Raw genomic sequence first — 15,354 nt, 5'->3', positions numbered from 1 at the left:
AGATTTGTGTAATATATAAAAATTCTATTTTTAAAAAGTAATATATATTACTAATAAAATTTCTTGAATCATAATAGATTCTTTGTAATCACTGATACTTGCTAAACTTATGCCTGAAGAAATGGGTTTACATAATTGATAGCACCCAAAACTATACTATGGTTTATCTGGTGAATGCTTAAGATTTTAAACAATTCTAAATAGCTTTAGAAAGCAATAGTGGTGGGCCTGGATTAGCCATTTGAACTACTGCCTGTGCTGCCAGCACCCCACCTGGATACCAGTTCGAGTTCTGGCTGCTCAATTTCTGATCCAGCTCCTTGCTAATGCACCTGCGAAGGCAGTGGAAGATGGCCCAGGTACTTGGGCCCCTGCATCCATGTAGGAGACCTGGATGGAGCTCCTGGCTTCTGGCTTTAGTCTCACCCAGTCCTGTCCATTGCAGCCATTTGAGGAGTGAACCAGCAGATCGAAGATTTATTCATTCTCTCTCTCTCTCTCTCTTTCAAATAAATAAATATTTTTTTCAAAAGAAAGCAATAATGGCTTTAAGATGATAGTTCAGTCAGATAAGCAAACTATGCTTCTGGTGACAGGTGAAGGTAGAAATATGTGGATAGTCTGAATATGGCCTGCCGAGATCAATACTAAACACCTCTGCTGTATACTTACCACACTGTGGTCTTTCAGGAAACTGTTGAAGAATCATGAACTCATTCCTTTTTCAACTAGCAGGTCTCTAATGATGTCATATAGTCTAGAAAACTGTCAAATGATCCATAAGTATTGCAGTGATCAGTTTTTCACCTCTTTTGGTCATCATGTAGTCATCGCTGGGTTACCAGTGATTATAAGTCATGAAAAATCTTGCCTGAATTCTTATTAAGCTGGTACATTAATAAACATGTTAGTTACATTTCAGAAGTTACATGGATATTTTTCTGGAGACAACTATTTTCTACTATTATCCTTGCATATCTATTTTTATTTATTTTCCTAATGTTCCTAATTTCCAATAGAAATAATGAGATTTTAATGGTAATACAAAGAACAAAACAGTATAATATAATATATAGAATATTAGTTGTACAATGTAGTTTCTGAATTATCAAGTACCTTTTTGTAAGATACTTCAGAGTGCCCTAAAAACTATGCTATAATATTTCATGTATGAGGAAACTGAAAATATAGAATGTGATATATCTACTCCACAGTTAAAAAACAAAGTCTAAATCTACTAGGTATAATAATGTTGATAAAATAGATATAGGAGATGTATTTTGTTTCAAAAGACCATGTAATTTCATTTACATCAGGTAATATCAGTTACTAGAAATTTCAAAACCCCTCATCTTGTCCTAGTTTCTTGGAGAGAGATATCATCATCAGAAGGCCTTTTCTGAAATTATTCTTTGGAGTCATAAATTCTCAGATGTCTATGTTTTGCCTTTCAGTGGATTTTTTCTTTTACCTTATATAAAAAAAATTAAGATTTCTTCCTAGCAAGATGCAAGTACAGACAAGCAGTGCGCATTGTTAGATCCCTAATAAATTGTTCAAAAATATCTGCTAACTTATGTTACCAGGTTCTAAGGGACCTATGATGTTTCTTTGATGAAAATACATTGCAAATAGATCAGCAGTATCAATATATTCAAAAAAAGTTTTCGTGCCTGTTTCTTTGCCTAGAAAGCTTCGTAGAATCTATTGTCTCACTTCTCTAACAGTTTCTATTAGTCTTCTCAAATTTACTAGAAAAGACTCATAAAAATTAGATTAACAAATAGCATATTACCTCAATAACAACAATTTATATTTAGGAAAGAAACTATTAGTAGGCCTATGTAATGTTGGGGTTCTGGGTGATTTTGACAGCTTCCCCCAAAATATATATATTAATTCAGGTCTCAATCTCAGAATTACCTTCTTATTTCTTTATTCTGTTACTTCAAATCATATACCAAACATTGTTTTCAATACACTTCATGGTTCAGAATAGATTAACAATATCCAGGGCATCATTTACTGTTAACCATTAAGATATAATTGGTGCAGCAGTTAAGACATTGCTTGGGACACCCACATCCCATATCACAGTGCCTGTTTGAACCCCAGCACCTCCACTTCCAACCCCCAACTTCTTACTAATGTATGCCATGGGAGGTAGCAGGTAATGGCTTAAGTATTTGGGTCTCTGCCAGCTACGTGGAGGCCTGGATTGAATTGTGGCCTCCTAGCCTTCAGTCTGGCACAACCCTGCCTGGGGCATTTGGGGAGTAATAGTAGATGGAAGATTCTCTCTCTCTCTCTCTCTCTCTCTCTCTTCCTTTCAAATAAAAAATGAAAATAAATAAGCTTTTAAAATGTTTAAAAAGGATGGGGCCAGCACCGTGGCTCACTTAGTTAATCCTCTACCTGCGGCACCGGCACCCCTATGGGCGCTGGGTTCTAGTCCCGGTTGTTCCTCTTCCAGTCCGGCTCTCTGCTGTGGCCTGGGAAGGCAGTGGAGGATGGCCCAAGTGCTTGGGCCCCTGCACCTGCTTGGGAGACCAGGAGGAAGCATCTGGCTCCTGGCTTCGGATCGGTATAGCTCCAGCTGTGACGGCCATTGGAGGGGTGAACCAACAGAAGGGAGACCTTTCTCTCTGTCTCTCTCTCTCTCACTGTCTAACTCTATCTGTCAAATAAAAAAATGTTTAAAAAGGAGCTGATTGTTTGATTCTTTATCTATAGGTAAATTTAAGGCCTAAAAACCATGAAATGTTATAGATGTCATAGCTCTGCTTAATTTATGAGGAATTTTTATTATCTCTGAAGTTTTTCAGCATTTACATAGTCTTGAGTTAGTACAAAAATACATAACAGTGCCTTTTATATTATTATAACTTATTTTACAGTAGAACTGAATGACTTACCAATAGATCACATATTCTGAACCATGAATAAGGACACATGATCTAACACACGGAGGAACCAAATATGTCTTAGCAGAATATTTTTAAATAAAAGCAACTTTTCACTATTAACTATGACTTCAAATTGACCATCAATAGATTTTACTCAGTTTTAGAACACTTTTTCCAGTAAAAGCAGTCAGATTGTTCTTATAAACCTCAAATAATGAAAGGATATAACAGCCATACAAAATGCCTTTCATTTACCTGGCATATGGTAGACATTCAACAACTATTTCTGTTTCCTCTATGAATGTCACTCCTATATTGCTGATACGTTGGTACTGCTTTGGGAAAATTGGAGCCTTCTATATTTTTGAAAACAGATATTCAAAGGGTTATTAATTTTAAAAATGTTTGTATGTATTGGAAAAGCAGAGATAGATCTCCCTTTCACTGGATCATTCCTTAAATGCCCACAGCAGCTAAGGCAAAGCCAGGCCAAAGCTAGGAGCCAGAAACTCAGTCTGGGTCTCCCATGTGGGTGTCAGAGACCCAGGCATTTGAGCCATCATCTGCTGTCCCTCAGGGTCCCATTGGCAGGAAGCTGGAATCAGGAGCAGAGTGAAGACTACAACCCAAGCCTTCTGATAGGGGATGCTAGTGTTCCAAGCTGTGTCTTAACTGCTGTGCCAAACACCTACCCCAGGAATCACTTACTGACGCAATCTCTGCAATCTCAACTCAAATTCCAGTTTCTCTTCAGAGAGGCATTTCTCTCTGATCACTTTCTATAGAAAGGCTTCTTTGATTACTCTTTCACATTATATTATTTATTTCCTTTATAGCATTTATTAAAATCCATAATTATTTTGCTTATTTGATTTCTTTTTACTTATTTAAATGTGATCTAGATGAATCTTTCATGACAACCTTGTTTAAAATTGCATGGGCACACACACAATTCCTGTCATCATTTATTTTTCTCCTTAACATTTATCCTTTGTAACACTGTTTATTTTACTTGCTTATCTTGCTTATTGCTACCTTTCCCACCAAATTCTTTTTTCCTTGTGAGGCAGATATTTTGTCTATTTCATTTACTGCTGTATTCTCAGCTCCTAGCACATTGTCTAGCTCTTGGTAGGGGTTCAACAAATATTTGGTGAATGAATAGACTGATAATTGTAATAAGAGTGTAATTTTCTATGAGGAAAAGGATTCTACCTGGCTATTTCATGGATATTTGTATAATGAGTAACTCAAAGTCTGTGAAGAAAATCATCTGGTGATGAGGTAATGGGGAGACGACCTTTGTGAAGGCCTTGCTACTGTGAGGTGCTGAAAAATTACATTGTGGTTTTTCTCTTAAACACTACATAAATATAGAGGTGGGAGAAGTCAAATATGGCTGCATCTAAAAAGATATGCTAAGAATTCGATGTTTTTATATTAAAAGCAATGAGGAACTATTCAAGTGTTTTTAATGAATGATACCAGAGGGGCTTATTGATATGCAGAAAGTCACAACATTTCTAAGGCACCTTAGGTCTTGGGAAGCATATCATTCCATAATCTGGAAAAATGATATTAGAAAATTAAAGGCTATTGTAAAGTGATATAAGCCCTTCTCTCCTCCCTCTTCTCTCACCCCCAACACATCCTACATAAAACACTAAAATGGCTGTTCCACTGATGATCCTGCATTGCAGCATGCCCTCACTTTTCTAGGTAACTGCAAATTCTTTCTTTTTATACTAGAAGGTGATGCAGCATAACTCTGAGATGAAATAGAGAGAAATTCATGTTTAAAGTTGTGTGGGCTCCATAATTTTGACTTTTAAATAGCAGAATCCCAGTATGTTAGGTAGAAATATTAAAGTACATATTTAAAAAGTGACGTAACTTCGCAAACTTTAAGACTTCATATTATTTTTGAATCCTTCCAGAAGAAATGTACTTTACTTACAGATCATCAAACTTGCAAATTTTTTACATACCTCAATTAAATGTTCAATAATAGAACAATCTTTTTTTTTTTTTTTTTGACAGGCAGAGTGGACAGTGAGAGAGAGAGACAGAGAGAAAGGTCTTCCTTTGCCGTTGGTTCACCCTCCAACGGCTGCCGCGGCCAGCGCGCTGCAGCCGGCGCACCGTGCTGATCCGATGGCAGGAGCCAGGTACTTATCCTGGTCTCCCATGGGTGCAGGGCCCAAGCACTTGGGCCATCCTCCACTGCACTCCCTGGCCACAGCAGAGAGCTGGCCTGGAAGAGGGGCAACCGGGACAGAATCTGGCGCCCCGTCCGGGACTAGAACCGGGTGTGCCGGCGCCGCAAGGCGGAGGATTAGCCTGTTGAGCCGCGGCGCCAGCCCAGAACAATCTTTTTACAAAGAGTTGAGCAACATATTTATTCCAAACTTTGAGAGATTTTTAGATCTAATATTAGAAATGAAAGATCAAAGAAATAAGGATGTGATTGTATTTATTGATTTATAATAGGAAATATAGCAACAGTCAAATCTACTGAAATCTGCACATTGCTCATCTATAGAAATCTACCAGTAGGTAAATTCATTATTAAAATATTTTTAATAAGCATAGAATTAAAACACGAAACAGTATTAATAATTGTAGTAATAATACCATTAAATTCTTTCCACTTGAAAGCTAGCTCTTTGTAGTCAAGAAAAAATAGTTGAATCTCTGATCAACTCTTCCCTGTAGAGTACTTAATAAAGACTTGCATATTTTGTCTCTCAGATTCTAGCTTTTAATATTTTCTTGCTATCTCTCTTTTGTTTCTGCTTTTAAATCACCATCACTTAACTAAGATTCAAGTCATTATTTATCATTAAGAATCATTCCTTCATATAATTATATGTTGACCTTACTCAAATTACTCTTTCTTAAGATACTGTTAGCTACATGGACAATTTTTTAAGAGGTGCAGATAACTTGAGAGAGGATAGTAGTGACATACTGAGAAGTACATATTAGAGAAGTTTAAAGAAAATGAGGGAGAGTAGCTTATAAAAGAGAAAGTTAAATGTCCTTGTTTTGGCCTCAAAACCATCCTCAGGTGTTAGAACACCTAATAGTTTGATTTCTGGTAACAAACTGATACCCTTCCTACCAAGAACATTTAGAAACTCAAAGTAGTCTTAATTTTTACAATTTAAAGATTGTAGATTAGGTATTAGAAATAATTCCAGGTTATTAAATACTGGAATGTTGCACTGAGAGAGATTATAGAATCACTTTCCTGAAAGATTTTAAGGCGATATAAATACTCTGCAGTGCTGTTTGATATGGACTTAGGGAATAAAAACCATGGAAATATTGTAGCACCTCAATATTCTTTTGGAGTCCATACAGATACATGTATCTGGCATATACTTAGCAAGAGGTTTACTTGATTTTAATTTTCCTAAATTCCAAGCCAAAATCATATATCCATCTCACTCATATCCTTAAAGATCAATGGTTTTTTACTCTGGGTTTGCTTTGTAAATATTTTTCTTCTTCTTAACCATTTAATAATTTTTAATCCCTTCAAATTGTTAGTTATTTATTTAACCTGAATTTCTAGACTAGGATTGTTGTTATTTTTTGCCTTCTAAGATCTCTTATATGTAAATTACCCACGTAACAGGATTAAGCTATTTAAGGCAGAAATGACAGCATGTTATTCTCTCTCTTGAAATGGCTTGTGAACAACTGGTACCGGGCCATGGGTCACCATATGTTGGTTTTCAGTTTTCCTTTGTGCGATCATATGATAAGTAACCTTTCTAACCACGAGTGCTCTTTCCTGACCTCTTCCAGGGCTCTGCTCTCCTCCTCTACCATCAGGATCCTTTATTGTGAACAGCTGTTGAAGGATGTTACTGATAGGGTAATAAGGACAAAGAGAATGTTTCAGATTTGAAGTCAAGGACCCAGGATGTCATAGAGTTAGGGTTTCCCAATGGCAGATGATTTGTAAATATTTCTTTTATTGGTCTTTACAGCTATTAAGAGAAATAAAAAAAATTAGCGATAGGTATACCATTTTATTTTTATATAATAAATATATAATATAATAAAAATATAATAATTTCAAAATCTTAATAATCTAATTATACAATCATTTTATGTTTTTATGTTTCTTTTCCCCTTGTGTCAGCTACAAATTTTAATTTTCCTAGGTAAATCAAAGAACTTCTTATTTTTTTTAGTTTGTTTTTACGTATGTAGTTACTTAAGAAGCATGGAAATGTTAAGAAGGGTTATTTTCACCTCTTTTGTTATATTTAAAGGATCTCTATAAAATAATCTATTATCTATTCTGCTCAAATGAGCCCTCATGCAATTCTTGGCAAAGTTGTTTACTGTATGTCAGGTATATTATTTTACATTAGATAATTACTGTAAAATTCCATTTTCTAAATATATTTTACTATCACTTATGCTTGATAATATTTTATACTGTTAATGTTTGCAAATAGTATTATGCATCTGAAAAATCAAATAGATTGGAAATCTGGGAGTTCATATTAAAATGTTGAATAAGTAGTAATATTAATTGTCTTGTTTTTTGGAAGATTGTGGGATAATTTTGTTATATATATCCATATTGTTAAGTGTATTAACAGTATCTTTTAAAAATCCAAACACAAGTAGCTATACTAAATCCAGAACTTAAATGTAATAATAATAATGACAAAATTGGTGTCTAAGCTCATATATTGAGTAAATATATATTAATTGTGTATAACCATTTTGATTTGGAGATACAATCCTTTACAATAAAAGTAAGGTATTGTGATTATTTAGTGATCTTTTATATTAGAATAAAAGTAAACCCTTACTAATGAGCCTTAATTGACCAGTGACATAATTTAGTTCTGATACATTTGAGAGAAATGGGAAAATAGCTTAGTTGTGTGGAGAATCTCGGGCATTGACCTCAGATAGAACTGATTCAAATTTAGATTCAGTTAGAATTAAAGCAAATTGCTAAGTTTTTCTGAACCTAAAGTTTCTCACATTTTTTTAAAAAATTACTTTAAAAATGTTTAAGGTGAACAAATTTAATGCATTTCATATATACAGATTACTCACACTTTCTAAAAGATTGCCATGATGATTAAATGAGATACAGAATGCTTAGCGTAGTAGTTGACAGTAAATCCTAGAAAAGTATTATTTCTTTTCTTCCTTGTCAGAACATCCCTGTCATGAAGTATGTGGTGCAGTGTTTTCAGTGATTAAGTTTTAGTTTATCATTGTTCAGCTCTGACTTTTTGAAGATTCTTCTATATATATTAAAGTAATATCAATCGGCTCCCTCTAGTTTTTACCTGTTAGTTGAACTGACTAAGCTGATGTGCATATTTTTTCCTAATCTTTAATTACATTGAATTTCTAAAATCTAGGAAAAGAGATCCAATTCAAAACCTTGACAAACAGTAAACACAATCATTCCTTTATGTGCAAAAACAAAGGTGCTAAATAAAATAAAACTAACAATTATATTTAGTCATTGACTACAACATGTATTTCTGTGATGAGAAGACATAGGAACAACTGTCAAATTGTAGAATGATTCCATGTCTTGTTTTATCATATGCAATTATTTCATAATAATTAATGATTTGAAGTTATCAGGTAAGCTTTCTCACAACTAAAGAGAAAGTCTTCAACAATACACAAAAACTCTTAGAAAAAGTTCAAAGGGATACAAAAAGTCCTTTGATTCAGGCATTTAAAGAGTTTCTCTCAAAATAAATAAATCTAAAAAACAAATCTGTTCAGAGGGTAGTTCACTTACTTAGATTTTGGCAGGCAAGGAAAATTTCACTCCAAAAATTGGCAGACCAAGATAGGATGCCACTTTCCAATTTTACCAAGGAGAACATTTGGTAAAGGCTGCCATTAACACACAGACCCCACCCTCAGGAATTTTACAATCTATTATGACATAAAAAAATAAAAGGATGAACTTGAGAAGTACCAATGACTCATTAAAACGTGACTAACTTGACATCATTCTTCTAATTTTGTCATTGAACATTTAAACACTTTTTCACAGAGCAGTTCCAATCCATGACATTTGGACTACGTGTCTGTTGATATCCTAACTCCTTCTGTAAAGTTACTATGAATTCTAAGTGATAGTATTATAGTATTTTTATTTGTAATACTGACATAATGCCTCATACATAGTAGATTCTCAATAAATATCTTTAAATAAACATGGAAAATACTATCCCTTATGCATTGCCAGACAATTCTCCTAATCAGTTACAAGCTGATCCCATGAAATTAGACATTCATTTCAAAGTTTATGTGTTATGTAACAGAAATGTCTGCCACATGCCATGTAAATGAAAGGCACTGTGTATGGTTGTCCTATCCTTTTGCTATCTGAAGTTTATGAGAGCAATTTAGCTGCTTACACTGGTTTTGAGGCCTTAAATCTACATGTAGATGAACAGTCTTTTCCTTTTAAAACATTTTAAAATTTATTTACTTTCAATTTTATCTGAAAGGCCAAGAGACAGACATCATAGCTTTGTTAATATATGAGGAATGTTTATTATCTATGAGGTTTGTCAGTGTTTACATAGACTTGAGTTAGTCTGGAACAACCAGACTGAAACCTAGGAACCCACAACTCAATCCGGACCTCCACACATGGGTGGCAGGGACCCAGCTACTTAAGCTATCACCTGCTGCCTCTCACGGTATACATTATCAGGAAGCTGGGTTGGAAGTAGAAGAGCTGGGGCTCAAATTGATCCAGCTCCCTGATAATGTGCCTGAGGTCGTAGGTAATAGTCATTATTTTGTTAAAAAAAAATTCTGTTCCACTGTGCAACCATGTATTAGATCATGCATCCCTGGTCATGGTTCAGAATATATATAGTCTATTGATAAATGCTAAGGTAGGATAGTGAAAATTCATAATCAAGAAGATAATACAGCCCCAAACAAAGTCTGAAACAATCCATAAAAATTAGCATTTGTTCAAAACCAAGTTTCCCTTTCATGGAAGTAGTCTGCAATGATGAACTGAAAACAACAACTGCTAGACTGCTCTTAGGCTTATATGAACATTAAAAATTACTCCAAACATACTTTAGTTTGTTCAGTTCATATATTAAATCCCTACTCATTCCTATGGTGGAATTATCTCTGTTTCTCTCTCCATCCTTTTATATTTTAAAATTGTCTTTATTTGAATATTGTGGTAGATCTAGGAAATCATTTATCTGGCAAAACTTCATTGTTAATTGGTAAGTTTGGTCTGTCATATTTTCTTGAGTGTGATAAACTTATATTTCCTTTCTACATATTCATTTTTCTTCTAACTCTTCTATATTAATGACATTTCTATATAGTATTATAAAATGATCCTAATCAATTTTAAAAGCTAAGATATATTTTATCTAGTAAGAGTTATAAAGACAATTGTTTAAATGATTTGGCAAAATGAGAGACCCACTTTCCATCAGGAATTCCTCTAAAATCTTTATCTTTGAGGATTCAACAGCAGCATGTGACCTTTAACATAATGCTGAGTGACTGTGAGTATATTTTATAGAACATGGGCCATGAATTTCGTATGTATTTCTGATCAACTTGCTTTTGCCTTCTTTCCTAGGAAGTGTGTAGAGAGCTCTGGTGCCTCAGCAAAAGCAACCGCTGTGTTACCAACAGTATTCCAGCAGCTGAGGGGACACTATGTCAAACTGGGAATATTGAAAAGGGGGTAAGCTCAAATGATCTGCTAGCTATTTGACATGTAGAATAAACTGATAAATTTCTGGTGCTAATATCTAAACACTAAGAAATATTATATATTCATTTATATGCACTTAAAAACAATAAATTCTTAGCCTAGTGGATTGTCATATCTTATTCTCTGCAAATCTGCCTTGTTTAGGAAATTACAGTAACCATTTTCTAGATCAGTTTCACCTTCTTGTTGAGATATCTATGAGCTGTATTTGTACAATAAAAATTTCAGCAACAGTTTTGTAGTCATATCAGATGGTCTAGTTTTTTTCTTATAATCCCTAGGAAAATTATGCAACCCCAAAATAAACTTTTTAAATTGTGATATGAGAGAAGGAATCAATAGTGAAAGAATAAACAATTTATTGACCATAGAAATTAAAAATAAATAACTTTAGTTTCATCAGTCTAGTTTTCAGAAATATCATTGTTGAGTACATTCCAAACAGTTAGAGATAGTAGTGTGCTACTCCTGAAATTCTCTAAAAATTGCTATATATGTAAATTCTAGGACTTATTGCTATGAACTAAATTTATAATAACAGCTACTACAATCATCTGTTCTCAGTTCTGACTTCTTCCATGTTAGCTGGGCAAGTTTCAACAAAGATTACACTGAATTTCAGCTTGCAATCTGATGTTTAGATAAGAGGAATGAAAGCTTTGGGCAGCTGTCACAGTTTATTAATCCTTGCTGACGGCTTCATTTGGAATCCATGACCTAGTGCCATGGTGATGGCTTTTCCATGCTGAGTTTGGAAATGTTGGTAAATTATGCTAAATATATTAATTGATAGGGTCATTTTAAAAGGATTAAGGATCCTTTTTATAAGATTTTATAAGTAACCAATAAAAATGCAGTGACCTTCATGCAGTACCAAAAAAGTTCCTTCTTTTTTTTTTTCATTGAAATAATAGACAATATTAGAAACCACATTGTTGAAACAACAGTTTAGGTTTGTTTTGGAACCAATAATCCTTGTCAATGACAAATAACAATTTACATCAGTTTGTAATTAGAAGAAATACACTGCCATGGGTAGGGGAATATAATAATGAGAATCTATTTCTTTATTTGCCATTGATTCATTACTATTCTTGTGATCTAGTTCAAGAGCCACAATTTTTATTTGCCTAGAATACTACTACCACTAAGACTGTGGATTTTTATTTTACTTTATTTTAAAACAAGAAGCATAAAGAATTCATTCTTTTAAAAAGACACCTAAGAATCCTCCTAGAAGCATTCTATAAATTATGTAATCACTCCAAATAAATAAGCTCTGAATAGTGGCTATCTGAGAACATATAGCTCAGCCCTACCCATTGTTTGTATGATAAACACGTATTGAATCTGTCATTTTTGCTTAATAGTAGAACCCTCAAATGTCAGATCTTAAAGTGTAAGTGTATATGTGAGATACAGATAACATATTACTTGGAATTGTAGTTTTGAAGGACATTTCGGGAATACTCTCAAGTAAAGCAGACAATATTGAATTTAAATTTAGATAAATAAATAGAGGAGAAATACAGTTCTCCTGGCATAAATAAGAATAAGCACAGGCAAGAGAAAGTGAATAAAATGGGATTAAAATATTCTTTTTTCTAAAGACTCAGTGTTATTAATATAGGTTAATAGTTTTCAACTCTTTGTTCAAATGAATTCTAAAGAATTCTAATATACACATTTGACAAAATGAAAATACTCTGATTTAAAGCCCTTTGCAAGCCCCTTACCCAGTCTTTGAATCCTTGGCAGTTCCTGACATACCTCCAAGGAACAACTTGGGCTCCATGAAAAACTGTTTAAGGAATTTGATGTCTAGCAAAGTATGTGTGTCATTTATATAAGAGTATACTGTCGTAAGGTTAATATAATGGATGTCACCACCTAAAATTAATTTACAAAGCAAATCTTAGCCATTCTTCCAGCAACAAGGAAGATCCTCAAAACATTCCTATTATTAACTTTGGATCTATGAAAGAGCTTTTAGAGAACTTAATCAACCTACATTTTTAAGAAAAACAAACAAAAGAACCAGAGAACTAGACATGTAAGCTAAATATTTGTTAATTTATCTTTTATTTATTTTCTGTTAAATGCACTCATCATGTTATCTTTTACATGAATTTCTAATTTGTTGTTGATTTCCATTTTTGTTTTTGTTTTTTTTTTTTTCTTAAGAGAGAAGCATGTTTACTATTACTAAATGCAGATTTTACCCTTAAGGCTGTATCTATTTGGAAATTTAACCAGACCAAGAATTTTGACTAAGAGCAAAACAGCCACGCAAAGAGCTTGTGACAAAATTAAAGTGGAATTTTCAATTGTAAAAGTTTGTGTGGTTAGTCTGTAAACTTGCCATCTAAAAATAGTTGAAATTCCTAGTAACAATGATGATGATGACTGAATATTTTATAAGTACTTACACTGTGCCAGGCACATATTATTAGGTACTTTACAACCATTCTTCTGTTTAATATCAATAAAAATCCTATGACGTGGGAACTGTTTTAACTCCATTTTACAGATGAGAAAAATAAGACTTAGAGCACAAGATTACACAGCAATTTAATGGCATAGCTGAAATTCCAGCCTAGGTTTTTCTGATTCCGGAGTTTAAATCTTTGTCCCTCAGTACTGACTCTAATTTTACCTTGTCTTCACTTGGAAGTATTACAGAGAAAAAAATCTATTTTTCATTGTCACAGGAATAAAGTGGGTCATGAAACCTGAGATGAGTAGTGACAATGTGTTTTACCCATGAATGCTAAATGAGTTTTTTATTTATATACCTATAACAATTTCTTAGCTCAGGAATCACAATAAGACAACAGTATGGGTAGAACATTGAGCTAAGAATTTATGTTTGTGTGCCAACTGCTAAAATGAATCTCTACAGTGGTAGAAAATTGATTTCTACTTATTTCATAGAGATGTTGTGAGGATAGAATGAGATAATGTCTAAGTGTTATTTTTGTGAGCTTCCTCCAAGGATATATGCTACATATTACTAGAGTATCATCATTACTTTTCACTATTATTTACCAGCCTTAGATTATGGTAGACAAATTCCAGTACCAGACTCTTAACTGGCAGCAATGAGCATTAGAGAGTTTGAGCATGAGTTTGTGTGTCTTAGGGACATGAATGGAATATCCACAATCCACAATCTTAACTGTGAGCTTAAAAACTACTCTCACTAGAAGAAATAAGAAAGAACACTGTCTGACCAGCAGTACAAAATCAAAGCTGCACATAGTTTTCTGAATAAATTTTTTAAAAGGAAGGGGTAGAAATATTGCTCAAGCAATAGCATAGACATATCCAGAGCATTGGATCCATGATGATCTCGTCAAATTCTGGCTGCAAAAGATATGGGATCCCTGCCCGGGGGCACAGTTCCACAAACGTTCCATGTAAGTATGGGAACTGTTCCATGTACATTTAGCAGATGGAGTAAGAAATACAGCCAAAAAATTAAAAACTGATCTTTGCGTGAGTCCTGGGGGGTCTGACATCGCTATTACAGCCATTGGATGTTTGCCTGAATAAGCCATTCAAGGACTGAATAAGAACCATATGGGCTGAATGGATGTGCTCAGGGACAGTAGCATTAACCAAAGGAGGAAATTTGATGAGCATAGACGGTATGCTGGTACTATGTCTATGGGTCAGTCTCCTACTAATCAATCAATATAACTTTCAGCCAGAGAACTTTCCTCAGATATAGCAACAAAAATAATCGTTTGGATGGGAATCAGAAGGATGCCATATTTGATGAAATGGTAAATAAGTATGTAGATTGTAGAAATTTTGATCGCAATGTTGGCATTGTTACTGAACAGGATATTAAGTATAATCAAGACTCAATCCTTATAATCCCTGTTGATGACCACAAAGAAGGCTTCAAATACTTGGTTTATTGCCAAAGATTGATTTGCTTATTCTGTAAGTCTCAATTAGAGATATAGCTCACCATTTGGGCTTACATATAAGTGACATTGATCCGATTCCAATACAATCCCATCAAGGTTGCATGTACCAATGCCATCTCACTAGTCAAAGTGATCAATTTCAGTTCACAGTTGATCACACTGATAGGTCTAAGAGTCAAAGGGATCACACAAAGAAGACTAGTATCTGCTAATACTAACCGGAAGAATAAAAAAGGGAGAGAATGATCCAACATGGGAAGCTGGATACTCAGCAGACTCATAGAATGGCAGATGTCCTAAACAGCACTCTGGCCTCAGAATCAGCCCTTAAGGCATTCAGATCTGGCTGAAGAGCCCATGAGAGTATTTTAGGCATGGAAAGCCAAGACACCCTGGCAAAAAAAAAAAAAAAAAAAAAAACCTAAATGAAAGATCTCTGCAATCTATTCTCCCAATAGAAAGAACAGGGCCATCAAAGAAGGAGATACCTTTCTCTGAAGGGAGGAGAGAACTTCCACTTTGACTATGACCTTGTCTAAATAAGATTGAAGTCGGTGACCTCAAAAGGCTTCCATAGCCTTGGCAACTCATGACTAGAACCTAGGGAGATTACTGATGCCATAAACAAGAGTGTCAGATTGTTAAGTCAACAACAGGAGTCACTGTGTACTTACTCCTCATATGGGATCTCTGTCCTTAATGTGTTGTCCAATGTGAATTAATGCTATAAAAT

At 34.2% G+C, this 15,354-nt stretch overlaps 1 protein-coding gene across 1 annotated transcript in view; it reads left to right on the top strand.

Annotated features, from left to right (window-relative positions):
- Positions 1–15,354, top strand: part of ADAMTS6 (ADAM metallopeptidase with thrombospondin type 1 motif 6) — a 313,716-nt gene that overhangs the window by 174,068 nt on the left and 124,294 nt on the right. Inside the window, exon 11 of the mRNA XM_070056759.1 lies at positions 10,546–10,653. Within this exon, the coding sequence (XP_069912860.1) occupies positions 10,546–10,653 (108 nt within the window). The remainder of the gene's footprint in view (positions 1–10,545; positions 10,654–15,354) is intronic.

Source organism: Oryctolagus cuniculus, chromosome 14 (assembly GCF_964237555.1).
Source record: "Oryctolagus cuniculus chromosome 14, mOryCun1.1, whole genome shotgun sequence".
Lineage (NCBI taxonomy): Eukaryota > Metazoa > Chordata > Mammalia > Lagomorpha > Leporidae > Oryctolagus > Oryctolagus cuniculus.
Note: the sequence above shows the minus strand (reverse complement) of the source record. Positions and strands in the feature narration are given on the sequence as shown.